At 44.2% G+C, this 20,619-nt stretch overlaps 1 protein-coding gene across 1 annotated transcript in view; it reads left to right on the top strand.

The window, feature by feature from the left end:
* Window positions 1–434: 434 nt before the first annotated feature.
* Window positions 435–20,619, top strand: part of kirrel3b (kirre like nephrin family adhesion molecule 3b) — a 45,586-nt gene continuing 25,401 nt past the window's right edge. The window contains exons 1-3 of the mRNA XM_068745292.1: window positions 435–573; window positions 5,264–5,413; window positions 15,208–15,365. Of these exons, the coding sequence (XP_068601393.1) occupies window positions 435–573; window positions 5,264–5,413; window positions 15,208–15,365 (447 nt within the window). The remainder of the gene's footprint in view (window positions 574–5,263; window positions 5,414–15,207; window positions 15,366–20,619) is intronic.

The raw sequence follows: 20,619 nt of genomic DNA, 5'->3' as shown, positions 1-20,619 counted from the left end.
TGGAATACACGGGTGTGAGCGTGCGTTAATGCATGCGACGAGGCCCGTGTTGGCAGATGGCCGTGTGTTCTGCCGCGGCGTAGCGGGCCCGGTTCATCCGCACGGTGACGTCCTTTATAAATGAACTGTGACGGATGTCTCTTAGCCTGCGCCTCGGGATCGGCGCTGAACTGACACCCCTGATGCACGTACGGAATTCTGGCTCTGTCTCACGACTTGTAAAATGAGTTCCGCTTGAACGAGCCCTTCAGGTTTGCCAGGAATTGGTGGAAATGGGCAGTACAGCATGTTCTCCTTCATCAAACCCTTGAAGAATTGATTTGATCTTGAATTTCCGATGGTCCCTTCTGCGGGTTGCATTAAAATGGCATGATGATTCAAACGGGCCAGACTTGACCTTTCCCCGCTTCTTTCATTCCGTAGGGGTGAAGGCCATGTTTTCCCAGCAGCCACAGGACCTGGTGGTGGTGGCGGGCCAGCCTGTGACGCTACCATGCACCATCCCTGGTTACCATGGCGTTGTCCTGTGGATCAAAGACGGGCTGGCACTGGGAGTCGGCAGAGATCTCTCTGGTAAGATTCTCTTGTGAAAGTTTACCCCAATTTCAACTGGATCTGTTTCCTCGGGTGTTAAAGATAGAACAAATCCATTGACCTGCTCCTATGTGGAATTGACTCAGCTATAAGATCGATGCTTGTTACAAATCTCTGTCTCTAATATTAAATGCATAGTAGGCCGAAACGTAAGTGTGCCCCCATTTTTAGAAAAATCTCGATCCGATCCAGAACCCTACATGACTGTGTCACATTTTATAAATATTGGTTAATAATTGAACTAAATTATGAAGCTCCATTGACTGCAATGCTAACGAAAAGTTTAAAGTGATGAAGAATCCATTATCTCTTCTGGATCATCACCAAAATGAAATAATCTGTTCCTGGTAACATTCCCAACATTTCTAGAAAATGTCATTCAGATTCGTGTGTAACTTCTTGAGTTGTTTTGCTCGACAGACAAACGCCGATGTCCGGTAGAATCAGAAATGTTTTCCTGACTGTTTCTGAGTACAAAAACTCAAAAACAATCTGAAATCCTTTGAGCACTGGTCTCTCTCTCTGCTGCTCCGGGAAGCTGAACGACTTTTTGAAGGGTAGGCTTGCCTCCGATTACACTGCAGCTCATGTATAATCGCCTTTATTGCTTAATTTGGAGTAACCAAATAGTAGCCCGTTGTTCCACACCAGTCGACGCTTTATGTATATTCCTGACGCCAGTGGATTCCGAGGAAACATATTACTCCTCTGAATAAACATTAACAAGCTTTTTGAAGCGCTGCGTTATAAGCCATAAAAGCATTGTGCGCCCACATCTCTCGCCGATGTAGCCGTAGCATTCTTCTGATATCTGCATGAATCCGCACACAAGCACTCGCCGCACAACGGGATGCTTCACTTACGCTGTGCGTATGGGCAGAGACGGAGGCTTTCTAATGTGCCTCATGCACCACGTCTGTGAGGCCGTTGAAGAATCAAAAGCATCGCAAAATACTCCGATGCAGTCCTCTTCAAACAAGAAGGCTTCCGACAATGGGAATGATTAAAAAATGTGTTCCACAAGAGATCTGGGGGCCTTCTACCCTTTGACCTTCAGCAAACGCCTTTCCAGGCATTCCCTGTCACCGATCGTGAGCTGTAATTAAACCTCAGAAGCTGACAGGGCCTGAGTAAAGCCACACTATTCCCTCTTCAAGTCCTTATCGGGCCCCGGGGGGCTGGAGGGTTGCAACAAACAATAGGCCCTTCCATCCTCAAGTCTCCTTTCAAGGAAGACCAGGCCGACGAGGGGGGGTAGTTATGATTCCGAGAGATAGGATGAGAGACCGAATGGGAAGGAGAAGAGAGCGCAATTTCATTTAAGGTCAGAGTGTGGCGGAGATGTAGAATTTGTTTTGCCCTCTTCTATTTTTATTGATCCGACAAGACAAGAGAAAGGGGATAAAATCGCGTTTTTTAAATGAGCAAAACGCACAATAACGGAACTACAAGGGAGCAAGGTGGGTCGCAGCACTCAAGAGAACTACAGCGGGCCAACCTTTAGCCTTGCATTCACAGAGAAGATGCAATTTAAAGCAGTTTCCCTCTCCAACAATCGTTCTTTTCTTATTTTCATTTGGCTGCAATGTCAGAATCAACATGTCTTAAATAGTACAAATCATGCACATGATGAAGAATAGCCGCCTGCTTGGAGTAGATAGGTAGAATCAACAGTATGACACAGATGGGGGGGGGGGGTCTGAGAGTATTCTACTGAGAGAGATGAGACTTTTAAAACAAAGCACTCCACAGCTGTCCTTTTTATCACCCCGGCCTGCTTTAACAAGCAATGCTCGCTGCCGTAAAAGAGCGGCGGTACATCCACCGCGAGACGTACACAACGAAAGAAAGTGACAGCTGTATACATAAAAAGTGCAACCAATCAAATGCTGCATGGAGTATTTCCGTGATATAGGTCTGCTCAGCTATTCATGGAAAGAAGCTGCGTTTTTGCGCTCCGCCTGGGACGGGCTTCCGTTCACGGGAGCAGTGATTAAAACCGGAGAACTCTTTCACCATTCAGTGCGAGGAGTCACGGCACAAAAGCCAATGATTCCTATCTGTCCCCCAAAATGTCCTATTCATTCCATTTTTGTGTCTTACTTTTCCCCCACACTCTAATTAAAGAAAAGCAAAGTAGTCCTCACAACGGCTCAGAACATACCAACCAATGGTATGAATATGCATTGAGGGGGGGGGGGATCTGCTCCACGCGATGATAGTGAGAGCAGACAAAGCGGATATAACTGAATTCTCCTGGTGTGCACACAGTGGAGAGTGTTTGGATACATTATGCACTGAAGAGATAGAAGAATGAGCTCTCTCATGCTCTCTCTCTCGCTCGCTCTCTCTTTCTGTGCATGCCATCTCTCACGAGAGCAAACTGAACACCAGTCACCTGCTCGAAGCTCAAAGCTGAAATGTTTCCATCCCCTGATGGACACACTGTGAAACATGCATCTAGACGGATGCTGTAAATCACCAGGCCACGCCTCTAGCATCTACACACACACACACACACACACACGTACAGCATTGATCCCCCCCAATGGATTCATTACTCCTTAATGGGCCTATTTTACCTTGTTTGCTTTAGGTAACACACTGTATCTTTTGAAATTCACAGAGATCTAAGATCGATGGTTCTTTATGCACAGATCACACAGAGGTGATTCGTCTCCATCGGCCTCTATAACTTTGGTCATATGGAACGACCTCATAAGGTGACAAATGCTCGTTACAATATGTTTCTGGTTTTTTTCGCAAATTACATCAGAAATCTCTTATCGCATGCCATCCACCCTGAATGCAAATTCTTATTTGTATTTTATTTTATTTTTTTACCATTTTTGGAAGCAGCAAACGCACAGAGATGAAACTGGAACACGGCCATTTCCTCGCATAGCAAAATCAGTCTTAGTTTGCCAGAAGCACAGATGAGGCAATTGGCCGCATCATCGGTTTTTCCGAAGCGGAAAGTTACATTTACATGCTACAATTAAAGGCAGGCAAAACAAAAGTGCATTTGAAGTAAATGTACTTTCTGGGGTAAGTAAAATATGCACTGGAGTCAAACCAAGGTCACATCATTCCGAAGAGCGCAATGATCATTACCCTTGTGATCCGCGATGGAATTATTGCTCAGGAGCTCGTCAATGGACATAAAATTGAGGCAAAATGGTTCCCCAGGTTACCTCGTGCACATAATGGTGCGTCCTCTATTTTAGGCATCGTGCTGAGTGCAAAGAAGCAGAAAGGTCCTTTTCAGTCAATGGTTATTGATGTTATTAATGGATGCTTTGAGGTGCGATCGTGTCTCTGTTAACCCTCTTGCAATTTACTACACCTTTTACTGAAGTCTGTCGTAGGACACCTTGTCGGCAAGTAACATCAAACTCAAAGAGAGGTGACATTTTAGCACCTGCGTGCCTTGTTTCCCTGCAAAGCATCCGAAGCTCTTGACGCCGTCTTTGCATTTGACTGAATTCAAAAGCTACAGTCAATAACGGGACTTATTTTGGAAAAAAGCCAAATCCAAGGTCTCCAAAGCTGTTATGAAGCTGCCCGGTTCCTTTTGTTTGTGGTGCAAAAAATGTATAACCAGGCTGTAAAGTCTTGAAAGCGAAAGGCCGACATGTTGGCTCAATGTTTATTAGCAATGACCCAACTTTCATACAGGTACATTGACATTTTTTTGGGAAAAGCTAGAACTTGCATGAAACAAAGATGTGTGGTGTTGTTTTTCCTCAAACTTCCAAGTAGTATTGAGGTTTTGTCCAAAAAAAGAGAGAAAAAAAAAGTCATTGAACAGTCAGTCGAGGACCGTCGGGACAAAAAAAGCAATTCGGAATGTTGTCTTTTTTGTTTGTTTTTTTGGAGTGCACACTTTGAACAGACATTCGCATTTGATTTCGCCAACTCGATCCTCAATAGTTACAAAGACTCGGTGAGAGAGAAAGCAAATGGATCTTATGAGATGAGCAATTCCAAGAGTTTGAGAAATAACCCAGAAAGCTTCCCAGTCAAGCGCATCCTCCTTCTTGTTTATTCGCCCCCCCGTGGAGGTGTGCACTCGCCAACACACTCTCAATACATATTTTCGTAATAGGTAAAGGGATATATTTAACACTGTCTCACTTGACTTGTGTAAAATGCCTTTGTCTCTTGGATATTGCTCTGCTTTCTTGCATTATTAAACTATAAATCATTTAGCAAGAGCAATGCTGAAGAGCTCATGACTCTGGCTGCTGCTGTTTACGGTTGCAGTAAAACATTGTTATGCAGAAACCTCCAGAGCAGCTCATTAACATGACGCCATAAAAAAAAAACCTGTTATACAAATTAGGTGTTAGCTTTCTGCGAGCATGCATGAGTAAATATGCAAATGAAAAGAACCTGCTGCTTTAATCCTCACCTGCTATAGCTGAGTAAGGCTAACAGTTCTTATTGTTAACCTTATCAAACTTGTGCATTTTAACGCTGGGATACTGTATTTGCAATTGAAATGTGTTTACTAATCATTTCTGGCAATATGCTAATTAAAATACTGTACTTAGCCAGTAGTACTTAGCTAGGAGCGTCTAACGAATTCACCTTGGTGCATTTGGCAAAAACTGCCCGATTGGTTTTCAACTGAACTGAACTGCACCAATATCTTTTCTGTTTGCAGGCTACCCCCGTTACACGGTAATTGGTGACCACGGCTCAGGAGAGCATCATTTGCGAATCCAGCGTGTCGAGTTGATGGACGATGCCGTGTTTGAGTGCCAGGCCGTCCAGGCCGCCATGAGGTCCCGCCCCGCCCGCCTCACGGTGCTGGGTGAGTCCGAATCGAATGCAAAGACGCCACCATGCTGAACAACAACTCCCGAATGCTCTAGTCACCGAATGCACACACCGGGCAGAAGTTCCGTCACCTAAGCGGTGCCTCGCAAGATTAAAAAAAAAAAATACACAGGAAATATACACAAAAGTATCCACAGTAGATTCTGACATATTTTAAAATAAGACCATTGGAAAAGTATTAAATCAGTGTAAATTGTTCCCATTTGGCAGACGGTGTCTATATGTCTTTTACGGACCCTTACGTCCCTGCAGTAATTTACAACCCCCCCCCGAACGCAGCCTCGTCCTACATTATTACTGAAGCCTAGAGAGATTACTGGCTCTTCATGAAACTTTCCTGGTTTATCGCTCAGCTTTGCCGTTTCTGCCTCGCCGAGTCACTCCGAAGCAATTGCCGGCTCATGTCTCCTACTCGGGGTCCTTGAAAAGCCCCTTACCCACAACCTCCCTCGCTGGAGGAGGTGGCAAAAAGACGGTAAAAATCGGCAATAGGGCAGAAGAGAGCAAGGGAGGAGGAGGGAAAAAAAAGAGTCGAGGGAGCGTGTCTGCCATGCAGCACCCGCGCCACGAGCGACTGATCCGCCTTATTGATCCAGACTAATGAAAAGTGAAAATAACGATTTGTCGAGAAGGCAGCAGGAAAGAAAGAGAAAAGGGAAGACAAATTCATAACGTTTCTCTGGCTGTCGAGCCTCTCGGAAATGGATATGTGCAAATGATTCTGCCTGCTTCTTAGAGAGCTCAAAATGTCTTTTGCAACTGTGTTTTGCTCGCGCCTCTCTTCATCTACTTGTTCGAATCTTTTAGCTTCTAACCGTCTTGACAGATGATGATGGCCCTGCTGCGCAGGAAGAAAAAGAAAGAGTCCAGGACAATGTGAAATGCGAATCCTTTATATTGCAGGTCGTTGCGGATACGCTCAGCTGTTAACCCCGGTGCAATTTAAGCTCTCGGGCATCGGAGCAGCATATTCAGTCTGACTTTCTTTTGGCCTCCTTCACAAACTTTTCAGACTTTTGAAATGGCAGCTTCATTAAAGCCTACCTTATGTACACAGATGGCGTAAAGCAGAGGCAAATAGTCCTTATCGCTTTGTTCTAATCTCCTTGACGCCACTCTATCCCGCTTTGGTAAACCCCAGAATGAATACTCGGAGCAATTAAAAAACGAAGACACTAATTATTTGAAAATGCTCGACTTTGGCCCCGCCAGCGCCACGCGAGGGAGGCGGGAAAGAAAGGGAAACCCTTTGGCTGATTAAAGGTGAGAGAGTTTATCACCCCGCAGAATTTGTTTAAGCCCCAGCCGAGCAACGGCAGAATTCCAGCCTCAAGCGCGCGCACACACACACACACACAAGGTATTGTAGGCAAGGTCTGTGTCACCACAAATGCAAAGCTGTCAATTACTTGCCAGCGGTGACAGAGTGTGTCTACTGACTTGGAAGACATCTACGGCCACACATACTGTACAATTGCACACACACCAACACCCAGAGATGCATGCACTCACACACGTGCACCCTCCTCTGAACTGACAGCAGAATAAATCTAAAACGTTCCCCTCCTCCGTTCACAACTCAGCATCAACCCAAAATGCTTCTGTTTGCCTTATCACAGGGAGCCTCTCTGCTCTTGGGTTCTGATGTGACATAACATAAATATTTGCCAACCTATGGAGAAAGACTTTCATCTCTACCAAAGAACAGCATCTGCTCGGTTTTATTCCATTCTTCTCAACACTTTACCAAGTTTCGGCTTCAAAATTCAACCTTGGCCGACCTCAAAAAAGACTCGTAATAAATAGCAGCGCCTTTACATGTATTCTCTTTAGCCGCGAGAATTAAAAAAAAAATAAGCAAAACACCACGCATGTAAATTTGTATACGCAATTATAAAGATCTTCCATCAGAAAGCTCCCGGAGCAACTGGATGGTGAACTTAACCCACCCGGCGGTTTCATGGCTTGCAGGCTTACTCTCAGATGCCAAAGGAGAATCAAGGTCTTGGTGAATTAATCATGATGGAGGAGAACGGGGGGTTCAGGTCCAAAAAAGACCCCTGAGGCTAATTATATCCCTGCGCAGCAAGCTGGAACCGCTCCAGAACTTTGCTCTAATCTTTCTACCTTTGGTTGGGGACTCTAGAGCAATGGGACGGTTTGATTAGGGCCTCTGGAAGACTACTTAAGGACTATATCTTATGTGGCTAATTGAGGCGTCATGATGTTGTAATGGAATGTGTCACATTTTATTGACTCATTGTTGCAATTTTAACAAATGGATTGTAATGGTTCTGTTTTTGTCTCGCTCCTCTTTGTCTTTTTTATTGTACTCATTGAATAATCTTTCATTTCTGAATGTGCCTAATTTAAAAAATATATTGTGTTAAAAGGAGACAAAATGAATTCACGTGGGCTTTGTACTCTCTATGAATTGGACATATTAAATGTGGGTTTTCTTCACCAGAGATGAACGCCGTCAAACGGGCCTTTCACAGTCATGCTCATTAATGCCAAGTCCTTCAACTCTTATCACTTCCTTCCTGTTATTGAATGATCATTAAACTGGAAACGATGTGAAAACGACGATCAGGATGGCGTATTTGCTCTCAGATGTCCCAGCGCTGTCCGGTCCAGGGTTGCAAAAGGTCGTATTTCACCATATACTATTAAGATAAGAAGAAGAAGAAGTGAGCCTCACACGACCTGAGTAAAGAGGGGTTACGATTCTTGACACTTAATTAAGAGAAAATGTTTACCTCACTGAAAACAAAGAAAAACACAAAGCTGTCAGGAGGCAGTCTGTAAGGCTGCAATTACAGTATATAAATACATCATGTACATGTACTAACTGTACAAAACTTTGCAAGAAGAATCACCGCTTACTTTTTGTGGGGCCTGTGTTGTCTACGCAGTGCTCATTGATCGGTTGATAGATCATCTTATGATCAATAGTGGGTATTATTGTGGAACCTATAACCCTTGATAGCTTCTCGTTCGAATCGCAGCAGGTTTTCATGGTAAACTTCCATTTTCCTCCGGTTCAGTGATGACGTCCTTTGTATTTTTCTTTCTTCTGATCTCTGAAGTATTATCCTAAACCTGTTGGATCGATCTTCCTGAAACCCAGGAGGCTGATTTAGTCGCGTCGCATGAGGCAGGAAATTGGGTGGGCAAGTGGGCATTGTCCCACATATGGTTCCAATGATTCTGGAGTAGACTGAGATGGATTCATGACTTTTATTTTTTCCTTCAGTTTTATTGAAATTGCAAGAACAGGGCAGCCCTTTAGACGGTGCACGATTATTCAGTGTTGCACCCGGCCAGAGGTTTTTATACACTCTAGCGAGATTCTTTCTAGTTTCAATACTGCGTGAATACTCATATTCTAATTTCTTTCTCAGACGTCTCTTTGTCTTTCTCTGCCCTTTCCTTTCACGAGACCATCCACGCGGATTATCATCGATTTAAAACAAAAAACAAAATAAAAGCATGGGTATACTGTGAACACTCAATTATCAATACTTCTAATGCTAAAAAGCAGAAAAGTTGTGATGCAAAGACATGCTGCTGCGTCAGCTCGACATTAAACCCATACGAGACGTTCCAAGGGTGAAATTTCAAACCGATTTTTCAAGCTGCCAGGCATCGGTGAACATTATGATGCTGAGCTTCTGACAAATATAACTGATAACTCCTCCTTTCAACAAGCCGCGGTGTGGAACATATCTTTCTCCCCCTTTCCTGCATTGTTAATGTTTGCGGCCCAGTGCTGTAGCAAACATATTCATGTGTACAAAAGCCCAAGGGTATTTCTCTTTTCTTTTTTTCTTTCATTGTTGCTGCCGGCTACCAAAGGGCCAGTTTGTGGATACGTCTGAATTTGTTTTCAAGGATCACGTTGCCATCTCTCCCGTAATGGATGTGAACTCTGAGGGCAGAATGAGAAAAAAAAAAAAAGTTTTGAAAACAGGACACAGATGTTGTTCCTCACAGCGTGGATACTCTTCTTTGTCCTGTTCTGTGAGCTGCATCGCCGCTAATGACGCCGTTAACAAGGGGCAGCAGCAGCTCTCCCATGATTAGCCTGTAATAACAAACATTTTGTCCAACCCTGACCCGACTCTACGGCAACAAGTGCAATTTGTTGGATTATTAACGCCTCTGGCAAAGCAACTTAAACAAAGAGATAATTCCCAGTTGCTCCATCTCTTCAGCGGCACATGCAGTATTTCACGTTTAAAGTGCCGCTGTTGGAATTTTGCGACACAAAAACAATCCGTAATCCGCAGCAGTCCAAAAAAAGGAAGTTGTCAAACAAAAATGCTTTCAGCCTCCTGAGTGAGTCACAAATATATTTCATGCAAAAAGTGAACGCAGGCTTAGGCAAACATCTGAGCGGAAAGTACGGGGAGGAATCGAGGTTCGGTAAGCACCGCTCATTCAGGGAATAGTTTACAAAGTTTACGTCACGCTGCCTTGGCTGACATTTTTGTTTGAAACGCGAGATGGAACGATTACTCCGTCTCTGATATCAGAGAGGCTTGAGCAGGTGTGTGATTATGGTAGACAGACTGCATGTAGGAAGTTCGTTTTTTCCCCCCCGTCTACATTTCAGCAGGAGGAGAAGAAATGACACATATGCATCTGCTCATTTTTGCTCTGCAAAACAAGAGCGCCAACGGCGTGCAGGTGCTGAGCAGATTTAAATTCGCTCGACACAGTCAATAGATCGGCTTCAGCTAACTGTGAATGTTAACAATAATTGCAGCGCAGACAAATGCACAACCGCTGGTGCTAACAGTTGTCTTTCTTTCTTTTTTCTTTTTTTACAGTAATTAATAATATTTTCAGCAAAGAACCACACATGCTCTTTAGCCGACTCAACAGCCTCCTCCCCGTCTGTGGAGAGCAGCTTTAGGTGCTGTGAAGAAGTAGACTCTGCACATCTCTGCCAGATCTGGCATCTCCCCACGCCTCGTACCGTCTTCATGTTTCCTCCTCTCCTTTTTTCCAACTTGGCAACGCTCACTCGATAGAGCTTGACACCGCCAATATCAACAGATTACTGCATTTTTCAATGCTGAACTTTACACGTTGGCAAAAATGTGTCTGTGTATTCCTCAGCCTTTGAATCTTCTCTTGATTATATCCGTATTTCCTGCGTTTCTCCGCACCGCTTCCTCCTTCCATCACACATTTGCCGCCCTAGTTTATTTCACTTCACCATTTTGTACAGCCTGTCATGTTGTTTGTGACTGCCATCTGTCATCCTACTTGTGAGAGTGAAATGCCAACGTGTATTCCTATCACTTTTTTTTTGTTTTAATGCATTCACTCATTCTCTCGTCTTGTGTTTGTGTGCTTATGTGCGCACACATGGCTGAGGATCCTCTGGCTCGTCAACAGATGTACAATGACAGCATCTGAAGAGGGCCCGGTGATTTAGGCCAAAAAGCCGAGGACGTCTCTTGGATCCACCTGCGTTGGTTCTTCCTCTCCCGTCTTTAATGTCTTCTCTTTTTTTTTCCGCTGAGCTATCTATCACAGATTCTGCAAGCTGTCACAATAGGGTGGCATGTGGCCTGTGAAAGCATTCCTCTGAAATAGACAGGCGAGTCAGAAAGCTCATTATTGTTCACGACACGTCTGCTGCAGCACAATGCTACAGCGGCTACAGCTACACCCTGCCAGCCCTTGCTCCCGCTGCGCCATCCAGCCTCCTCTGAGGAGCTTTTCCATTCATTGACCTCCAAATAGCTTTTTTTTTTTCTCCGCTCTTTAGTCAAGCTCCTGGAAAGTTGGGATTTTTGCAAGATTTCATTGGCTGCTTTTTTGAGATACTGAACTGTCCTGGGGAATCCAGCAGGTATGACATCAGCAACAGCAGCTGCTACCAAACTAAAGTGACACCAAATGACATCGGCTTCCTTACACATAAATTCCAGTTTTTACGCTTTGTGTTTAGGGAGCTTTATGTTTTGTGATTGGAAAGTTAATCCATAGCTGGGCGCAAGCGGCAGCTTTACGGCCCACCCCAGGTTTTATTTAGGCTCCTCTTGGAGGTGACGGACTTACTGCATCCCGACTGAGTTAATTACACATCAATATGCCCGGCTTTCATTTATGGATGTCTTTGATTATACAGTAAAAGGAAATGATCTCATCTAAGCCTATAGGCGCTCTGACATCATTGTGTTTGGGATTGAGCTGTAAAGGTTGGGGCATCAGGTTCGTCCAGCATTGGTAGATTTGGGGATTCTTATTCTTATGTCAGACTGGAAACCACGTGACTTAAAAGGTACACTCGCTGGTAGTCACTATTTTATGTGCTGCAGTTGTATTTGGCAGCCGTTATGCTGTAGCTACCATTAGCCGATGTACGGCTAATATTTAATTAGCAGAGACAAAATGAAAACTGAAACCCCTTTGTGCTATATCTCTTTTGCGCTCATGCCGGCCATCGCTGTCGTGAGACGAGAAGACAAACTTGTGAAAGTGTTAAAGGGATAGATTATTAACCCCAAAGAGAAGTCGTGAGTGGAGCAGAGTTTGCAGTGAGTCAGCCCTGTAATTAAAGAGGAGCAATCAATCTGTACCTCTGACCGCACTTCTCATGCCAAGTCCATTGAACGGCTGCAGTAAAGAGCTAATTTAGAACCATTAGGAACTGCCAAGTTTGCAAACAGCCTAGTAATGATGATGGCTGATTCAGGTTCAAGGCTTGGCCTCTGTCTAACTGTCAGACCTGGCAGTCATAAAGCAGGATCAGTGGCCGATCTCAGTTACAGACGATGAGCAAAATGTCAATTTAAGCTAATGTTTACATTTCTATTGGGTTATTGGTCAAATATTGCTGTTTTTTTTATAACCAAGAAAAGAGAGAACAGAAGGCTCCTCTTACAGAACCGTCGTGTAATCGAATCTTGCTGCCTTTTGCCTCTGTGAGAGCCTTTGTGATGCTTTTACAGGTGGTGATTTAGAAAAAGGATGACAAAGGCGAGCAAGCTGTGAGTCCTGCACATGCGCTAGTTGCACAGCCGAGCCCGTCACAAATACAGCCTCCACCCACCTCCATTTCCGATGCATAAACTGAGACCTCAAGCACAACGGGGAGCAGAAGGATGCAAAGGCATGGAAGCAGGGTGGAGGCATCCAGCCGTGTGCCTTCTTCTTCTTCTTGCCTGTCCACTATTCACCTTCAGTGCCTTGCTGGCAGGCAACCCTCTGGGGGGAACATGACCTGAAAGCGTAGCGGTGCTCAACGTGTCTGCCGGTGACCCCCCCCTCATGTAAGCTCCACTGTGCAGAAAATCATGAAATCCATTGCACAGCCTCTGACACCCCTTGGTGGGAAAACATAAAGCCGGATATCGGAAGACAACAGGGACCGTTAAAGGTCAAGGGCGGGGGGGCCACATGGCAACAAACCGTATGCAAGTTGTGTCACCCTTTGACCCTGCACCACCTATCTGTAGAAGCCAATGCATATTAATAAGGACAAGAGAAATATATCTTCTCAGCATGAGAGCATAAATGCCCTCTTTGACGTTTTTGAGCACTCGTAGGCAATAATGGGAAAATCGCTCGACTAGGATGATCATTCACACGCTGTCCGATGTCTCTTTATGACACCCCCCCCTGTCCTTCATCCACTTGCTCTCTGTCTCATTTGCATACCCTCCAGAAACTCCTTTCACAGCATAAGAATGCACCGATGTGATCTGGCTGACCTCGTTACCGATTGCAGATAATGAACTCCAAGCTGACGGAGTCCTCACAAAGACTCTTTCTTAGTTGCTTGGATCAGCGCGGGCCGTTCTCCGGTCTGCCGGTGCTGACCCGAGATTCCTCCACGTCTCTCAACCCTCCACGTGTTAATGAAGGCCAGATGAAAGGGAAGCCGGTCTGAATTGATGTCGCTTTTCAAACTCGAGCGCCACAATGGGATCTAGTGAGTGGGGGGTCGCTTTTCTAATAGCACAGTTACTGATATTCAGGCAGGCACATTGGCCTGGTATCGTCAGAGTCCTGATGATTCTGCTCTGATTCAGTCCTTATACTCGTTCTCAATGTGTGGTACTGAAGGGTTATGTTGTCAGACAATCTGGAGAAATATTTTCTGCTTATTAGTCAATGACCTTTTTGTAATGAAAAGACGTGAGAGCTGATGCGCCACCCCCAAGGACTAATCAACACCCACTTGACTAAGAGGAGCTCTTCTGTGACAAAGCGGTCGAGTGTCGTCTTGATGAGCTGCTCGTCTTGGTTAAACAGCAACAAATGCTCCGTTCAGCAGCGACTTGGTGAGAAAGTCGTGTCCGCACCTCATCTTCGAGATGCATATCTGATTGAAATATCCGATGAGCGGCATGCCAATGCATTCGCTGCGACTGATTTACAATTAAAGCCGACCAGGTCGATGCTTTTAATGTGAGGCAGCACCAGCGGGAAAGGTTCAGTTTACATTAGGAGTAACTCGATATAGGTCTGATGCAACGGTAGCAGAGCGAACAGTAAGTGGTCAAACTGTGGTGGACTTTAGAAACTGAATTATGTTCTGCATCGTGTCATGTGAGCAGAACTTAATACCCCACCCTTGAAGGGGACAGTGGAATTCTGACAATAAAAACATCAACATTAGGACGTCTATTGCTGCAAAAGAAGAGCAGGAATAGTCTTGTAAGCAGCGATCTTCGGGATAATGACTTCATCTTAGTCAGAGACAAACTACATGTTTTGTTTGATAATGTTAAACACATTTCCAAAGAAAAGTGAGTTGAATAAAGCAATAATGATATACATAATGTCACTGAATTACGACCAACATAAAATACTGGATGCAATCTTTTCTGACAGCGCGCTCTAATTTATGTGTCTCTCAAAAGAGCCCTTTTACACTTATTGTCATTAAATGTACAAAGCTGTATCCCAAATTACATTTCCTCTCGTGTCATCTCTGCTCTGCTTGACAGCATAAATCTAGCCCGTAACAACCTTCCCTCCAATCATGATGCTTTTGCAGTGGAACAAGGCAGCTGCCCGCCAGCCTTTGATTTTTATCTTGCCCCAGATCTTGCATTGTAATGAGCACTCAGGTCAATCAATAATTTACTACAGTTTCAGTTATAGAAAAAAAAAAGCACATCAGGGCTTAAAACAGGAGGAGGACTCGGCACAGGACCGTCCGCAAACACATACAGCTCTATTTGTGGTACAAGTCGAAGCCGAGACAGAGAAATATGTTGAACAAATGTGTGTCTGACAGGGGGGGGTTATGCATATAATGAAGTCAATTTCATGTGTCAAGTCAGGAAACCAGATCTGCTTTGACTGATGATTGTTATTGGGAGTCAAGCTGCGACCTGTGTAAAAGCTTAAAAGCTTTTCATGTCTCAAAATGCACCATCCATTGCTGGTTTTGTTGAAAGGATACGTCTGCTGTATGACTCGGTGTGAACTCTGAATGCATAAGCGACGGCGTGCATGTTCTAAAGGGAAGCTAAATATATGGTACAATAAAACAGCAGCTTGTCCCTTGTTGGCTTGCAGATGCCTGTAGTTGTGGAACAATGCCTCAAATTAATAACTGCAGAAATGGGGAAAGTCATCAAATGTCATTATTCTGCAATCAACAGATATAGTGCATATTGAATTATGTTTCCCGTGTCTCATTATACTTTACTAATAGTTTGGATATAAATTACATTTGTTTTCTAATGGTTGAGGTGTGCTTAATGCCCCCTTTTTTTCTGTCTGTATCAATAGTTCCCCCGGAGAACCCAGTCATCAGCGGCGGGCCGGTTGTGAGCCTGCGGGCCGGTGACCACCTCAATCTGACCTGTCATGCTGACAACGCCAAGCCAGCAGCATCAATCATCTGGATCCGCAATGGAGAGGTCCTTAATGGGGCCATGTACTCCAAGGTAAGCTTAGAAGTGTGTGTCAATCTAGCTATGCAAACCGTCCGTCCGTTCGGTTTCGAACAGGTCGACTTGGTTTTCAATCTTGTTTCAGAATTTTCAACAGTTGAAGTTTTGTTGAAAATAATAATGAAATAAATGTTCTTCTGTATAGAAACTAGCAACAAATTATTATGTGGCAATTACAGAAGAATGTCTAGAAATTAAAATGATCTCCTTTTTAAAAGAATATATGAGCTGAGCACTCAAAAATAAAGCGACATCAGCAAGTGACTGATACAATGGAATTGTGCAATATGCAAAGATCATCTATGAAGAATTAACAATTCTTTTGCACACAAAAAATGAGCATATCTGCTTTTTCAGGAAGGATACGTGATCTTTCTGAACTTGTGTGTGACTGAAGTTAGCGGTGGATCGGAGCGAGTACTCCCAGCGTCTGAGCCAATCAGACTCTGTCTTTCGTCGACATCATCTAAATGTATAATACACGAGAAGCATGCATGTCATCAATGTTTGTAAAAGAAAGCCAAACCTCGGAGCGACTGTGCCGCCGAGGCGCCATGTTTCCTGCTGGCTGCATTTGAGGGATGTCATCCGTGTCCACTGGAATCGATAAAGGAATCCTTCACAAAAAATGTGAAACAATTCCAAGGAATTGAAACACTGGCTCTCAAAAGGGCCCGGGTTCAATGACAGAGGTTATTTTTTTCCGCCTTTGTCTGCTTGTTTTTTCGGTTTATTTGTTAGCAGGAGATTAGCCAAGTCTATGCTACAGGATGGGCATGCTCTGAGCAGGAGCCCAATGACTTGGGACCAATCTTAGAACCGAGAAAGCATCGGCTACGATGTGTTAGGCCAGACTTTGGTGGAGTTATACACTCGACTGAATACCATTCTAGTTCTGAAAGTATATGGGCGGGTAAAAAGCCTGTGACTTTTCTATTTGTTCATGTCTTGCTGTGCTGAAAATAACTACCGCAGAAGTGCTGAACATCCATGAGACATCTCGGGGTGAGTCATCGGTGGGCGGCTTTCTAAGCATCCAGACGGCTTTTTGAAATTAAATGTCTTTCAAAATCCGCTTTGTGTAAAAGAAAAAGAAAAGGATGGCTGACCTTTTTTTTTTTGCCAGGGTACAAATCAACACAGACAAGCGGGTGGCGGGATCATGGAGCTGTCAGGGGCTTGTTTCTCGCTGGCGTTTTGATTTACTTCAGCTTTTTTTCCTTTCTTCATCTCCGGAACTTTCACATCCACTGCTGGAATCCAACTCAACCTTTCTCACAGAAAAGTATGGATAAAGAAGTTCCCACATAGACGACAGGCCTTGTTTACACCTGTGTGAGTCCGGCTCATCTGACTCCAGAGACTCGTGAGCTCCATCCTTAAGGAACATCAAGTCGTCAACACTGTAATTTTCTCTTTTCATCGAAAGCGGAGACGTAAAGACGCCAGGCACTTCAGAGCAGTAATGCCCCACCAGCATCAGCGTGCATCCTCTCACTCCGTGCACTGCCTCATCCCATTATCGGCTTCTTTTTTTCTTCTCTCTAAGAGCAGATAAATGCCATTGATTGGACTTGGGTACGGCACCGGGCCGATTTGAATAAAGTGATTGCTGGAGGTGCCGCTTGCTAATGGTGGGCGGAGAGCACGCTTCCTGCCTTGACTTCCTCTCTGAGCGAAGGCAGATATGAGGACGTTCTGTGCTGATAACTGATGGATGCTCACACGCCTGCACTGAGCTGGAGCATGTCCCTTGCCCCTCGTCCCTCTATTGCCTACCATTAAAAAGCAATGGGTTTGATTAAAGGAAGATGAGTATTTTTGGAGTCTGAAGAGCAGTAGGGGGACATTCTGTGAGCGAAATCATCTGCTCTGATGGTCTTATCATACCATGAGGACGAAGGAGACTAATGTGAGCAGATGTGGTGGAGGGCTCGCGGAAATGGCTTTCTTGATGGTGTCACATCTAATGATAGTTGTGACCCAAAGATAATTTCCCACTCAGGCCTTAAGATGTCGTCTCTACAACCTCTTTGAAAACTATCCACTAGACCAAGGGATAAAGAGAGAGAGAGTTTCCGATTAAAGCCATCACCGTCGGTTTTACAGTGTGACGTTTATTCGCCCATCGTTCATTAGGGGAAGGGGTCAACAAGCAGAACTGGAACATATTATGGACACCAAAAAATAATTAAGTGGCAGAAGCTGATGACGGCGAGGTGACTGGTTCAAATATCAAGTGGAGCTGTGAAAATGTGGGCAGTGGAATTTAATGAATAATGTTCTCTCTTCCCTCCAACACTCATCTCCCATCTGCTCCAGTGGAGCCGCTTACTGGTAAACAGCAAAGGACTGTTAGCAATTTGCTGCCTCCAGGTCCAAGTTGTGGTTTTGGGCTGTGCAAACTTGTTCTGTGACAATTTTGCACCGGAATGGTGCAACAAATCATTCCAAATACATGATGCATTCCCCTCATCAGCGGCCTATAGATTTTTTTTTTTTTTTTTTTTAATGCTCTAGTGGCAAGCCGGGAGGGGAGCAGGGAGTTTTCTCAACGTTGGAAGTATAAAAGTAAAAAGAAGTAATAACATTTTTATGAAATGTTCTCGATAGCATGAGCTGAATAGCGTTTTGCCTTTGCATGCGAAATTGCGTTGCTATTTAACATCAGGTAATATTACCGAAGATGAAAGTGCTTCACTTGATTGATGTCATGTTCAACAGAAAAAAAATAATTATCCTCCCTAAGTTTTCCCCATTTTTCTTGTGCAAGTGTTCAAAGCCGCTGCCTTTTCTGCTCCCCGGTTTTATTTTCCCTCTCCCATCCATCATCTACGTTTTGTATAATTAAACCACTTTATTGAATTGTCAGCCTCACATTCCGTGATGAATTGCGTAGTAAAATGTTTACAAAGAAAGTAACCAGATAAAATTTGAGTGGCCGATAAATGGGGACTTTTTGTTTTTCCTTAATGAGTAAGGTGCACTTTTCCCAGCGGTGGAGGAGAATGTTTTGTCAGAATGTTCCGTACGTCCAAGACTGATGTAATGAAACGTGCCAGTTATTTGTAGAGTATAATTAAACCCGCATTTTAGCATTTAAAACCAAAGATGTGCTGTGGAAATGTAGCTTTTTATATCTGCTACTATGCACTTTTGCAGGTTAAGAGTTTCATTTAGCCACCGTGCAGTTCTGGAGAAAAGGAACACAACCGAATTATAAACCTCGCTGCCAAAAAGTGTAAAGCCACAAAATAATCCAGAACAACTGCGGCTGGTGGAGGAAGTTACAAACAAGCACGTCCCAAATGAAGACAAAAAGCCAGCAAATATTAGACCTCAATTTAACAAGTTGGCAAAAAGAGCAGGCCTCCGATGTGCAGTTCCTGCTACTGTTTGTTCAGCCATTAATCAACTTGATAAGCAATGGACTGGCACATTGCTGTGTATCTTTGTCTCCTTTACCCGCGAGTGTTTGGAAATCAACTGATGGAGCTTTTAATGCATGTTTGGGGGGAAGCGGTCCGTTCCGTCTTTATCTGGTTACTTTCGACATTCCTCTCTTAGCGTGGTTAAAAGTATTTTCCACAAAGGCTCCAGGCGCCGATATGAAAATCTATCACTTTGTTACATGGCATGACGTTGAATTCAAAGCAGATGGCATCTAACCCACCCTCCCTCAGATTAATGACTTCAGACAGGTCCGGCGCTATGAGGGGAAACGATCCTGATCATGTCACAACGCATATTACTCCGACATCGGCCGGCTCTGACAGCTGATGTGTTCTTGCTCCAGAGCGAACATGCACAACGATGAATTTCATCACACGCTCTCCGGGAAATGGAGAGAAGCACGCCAGGTGGTCCTCGCTTACCGACGCGCTCGTTTAACGACGACTCTGATTTCCAAAATATAAACGTTTGTATTTGCTGACAAGAAATCACAGTTATGATTAGCAGAATGTTATGAGTGAGTACGCACATATGGACAGAATAAATGGCCTATATACGTATGCAAATATAAACTATTTTTAATTTGTCGATTCATTTTCATGTCCGCTTTACACACCTTCCTGGTCACGGGTGTTGCTGGAGCCTATCCCAGCTTCTCTATGGTGGGAGAGGCGGCATATAATTTTTGACCGCACAAAATGTTGGCCAAGTTGTCAATCAAATGGGGGGGGGGGGGTCATTTAACGATGAAATCGTTCGGCGACGGGGTCTTGGGAACGTGACTCCGTCGTTAAGCAAGGCCCACCTGTACAATACGACACATCTCCTCGGGCTAACAGGAGAATGATAAAGCTTGATGTTTAGATTATGACTGATTTGACGGGATATCATTTGGAATATGGTGCGCTTGAATAAATGGAGAGCAGTTGCTTGGCTGAGTTTTTTTTATGTAAAGGATTTGCATTAAAGCCGATAATGGGGGAGATAATTACTGCTGGTTTGCACATTTACAATAAGCTTTACTTTGACTCACCTGCTGAGGAATCGGTGCTGATTGTGGTGGTGAAAACATAAATGACACTTGATAGAGTTACTGATGCAGCTTAAGCACCTGGCTAAGTTTCTGTCGATGCCTTAACGTGCTTTTGTGCGCATTGATTTGCAAGTGAATGTGCCATATAGACACTAAAGTTTGATCTAAGTCTAAAGAAGACAAAGCTGATCAATAGCGACAAAGGTTGAAAGTATTTTTGATGTTCTTCACTTCAGCGGCGTCTTATTGATCTTCAAAAGCACAAAGAAGGAGCTTCCTTCAAACGCATTGCATGGAAATGCATCGCGACTTTGTGGTTGACCACACTGAGCCTTGTTTCCCATGCAATTTGTTCTAGTCAGTGACTTTGTTCTGCCCCGCTTTGGTTAACTTAGACTCCCAGAGCCCCCCCTCCCCCTTAGCGCTTTAGGTAGAGCAAGACATACCGAGCGCTACCAACCGATTCCAGATGGCTTCCGCAATGTAGGGCTCAGAGGATGAACGATGAAAAGATTGATTTCCTTTGTGGAGTATGACAAGCCGTGCAATAGAGCGCAGCTCTCCAGATGCACAAAAGAGGCCCCAAAAACATACTTTCATTTTTTTCATATCAATCAAACTCACAGTAAAAACTACAGGCCTGAGGATTTTTGATATCTGCCTCCTGGTCCCTCCTGGGGGGAGATGTGTGTCTTCATAAATAGCTTTAGTTTAAAATCCTTGAATTTGGGCTATTGGAGATCAAATCCAATAAAGTTTAAG

Source organism: Brachionichthys hirsutus, chromosome 11 (assembly GCF_040956055.1).
Source record: "Brachionichthys hirsutus isolate HB-005 chromosome 11, CSIRO-AGI_Bhir_v1, whole genome shotgun sequence".
Classification (NCBI taxonomy): Eukaryota; Metazoa; Chordata; class Actinopteri; order Lophiiformes; family Brachionichthyidae; genus Brachionichthys; species Brachionichthys hirsutus.
The sequence above is the reverse complement of the archived record's forward strand: the minus strand, read 5'-3'. Positions and strand labels throughout refer to the sequence as shown.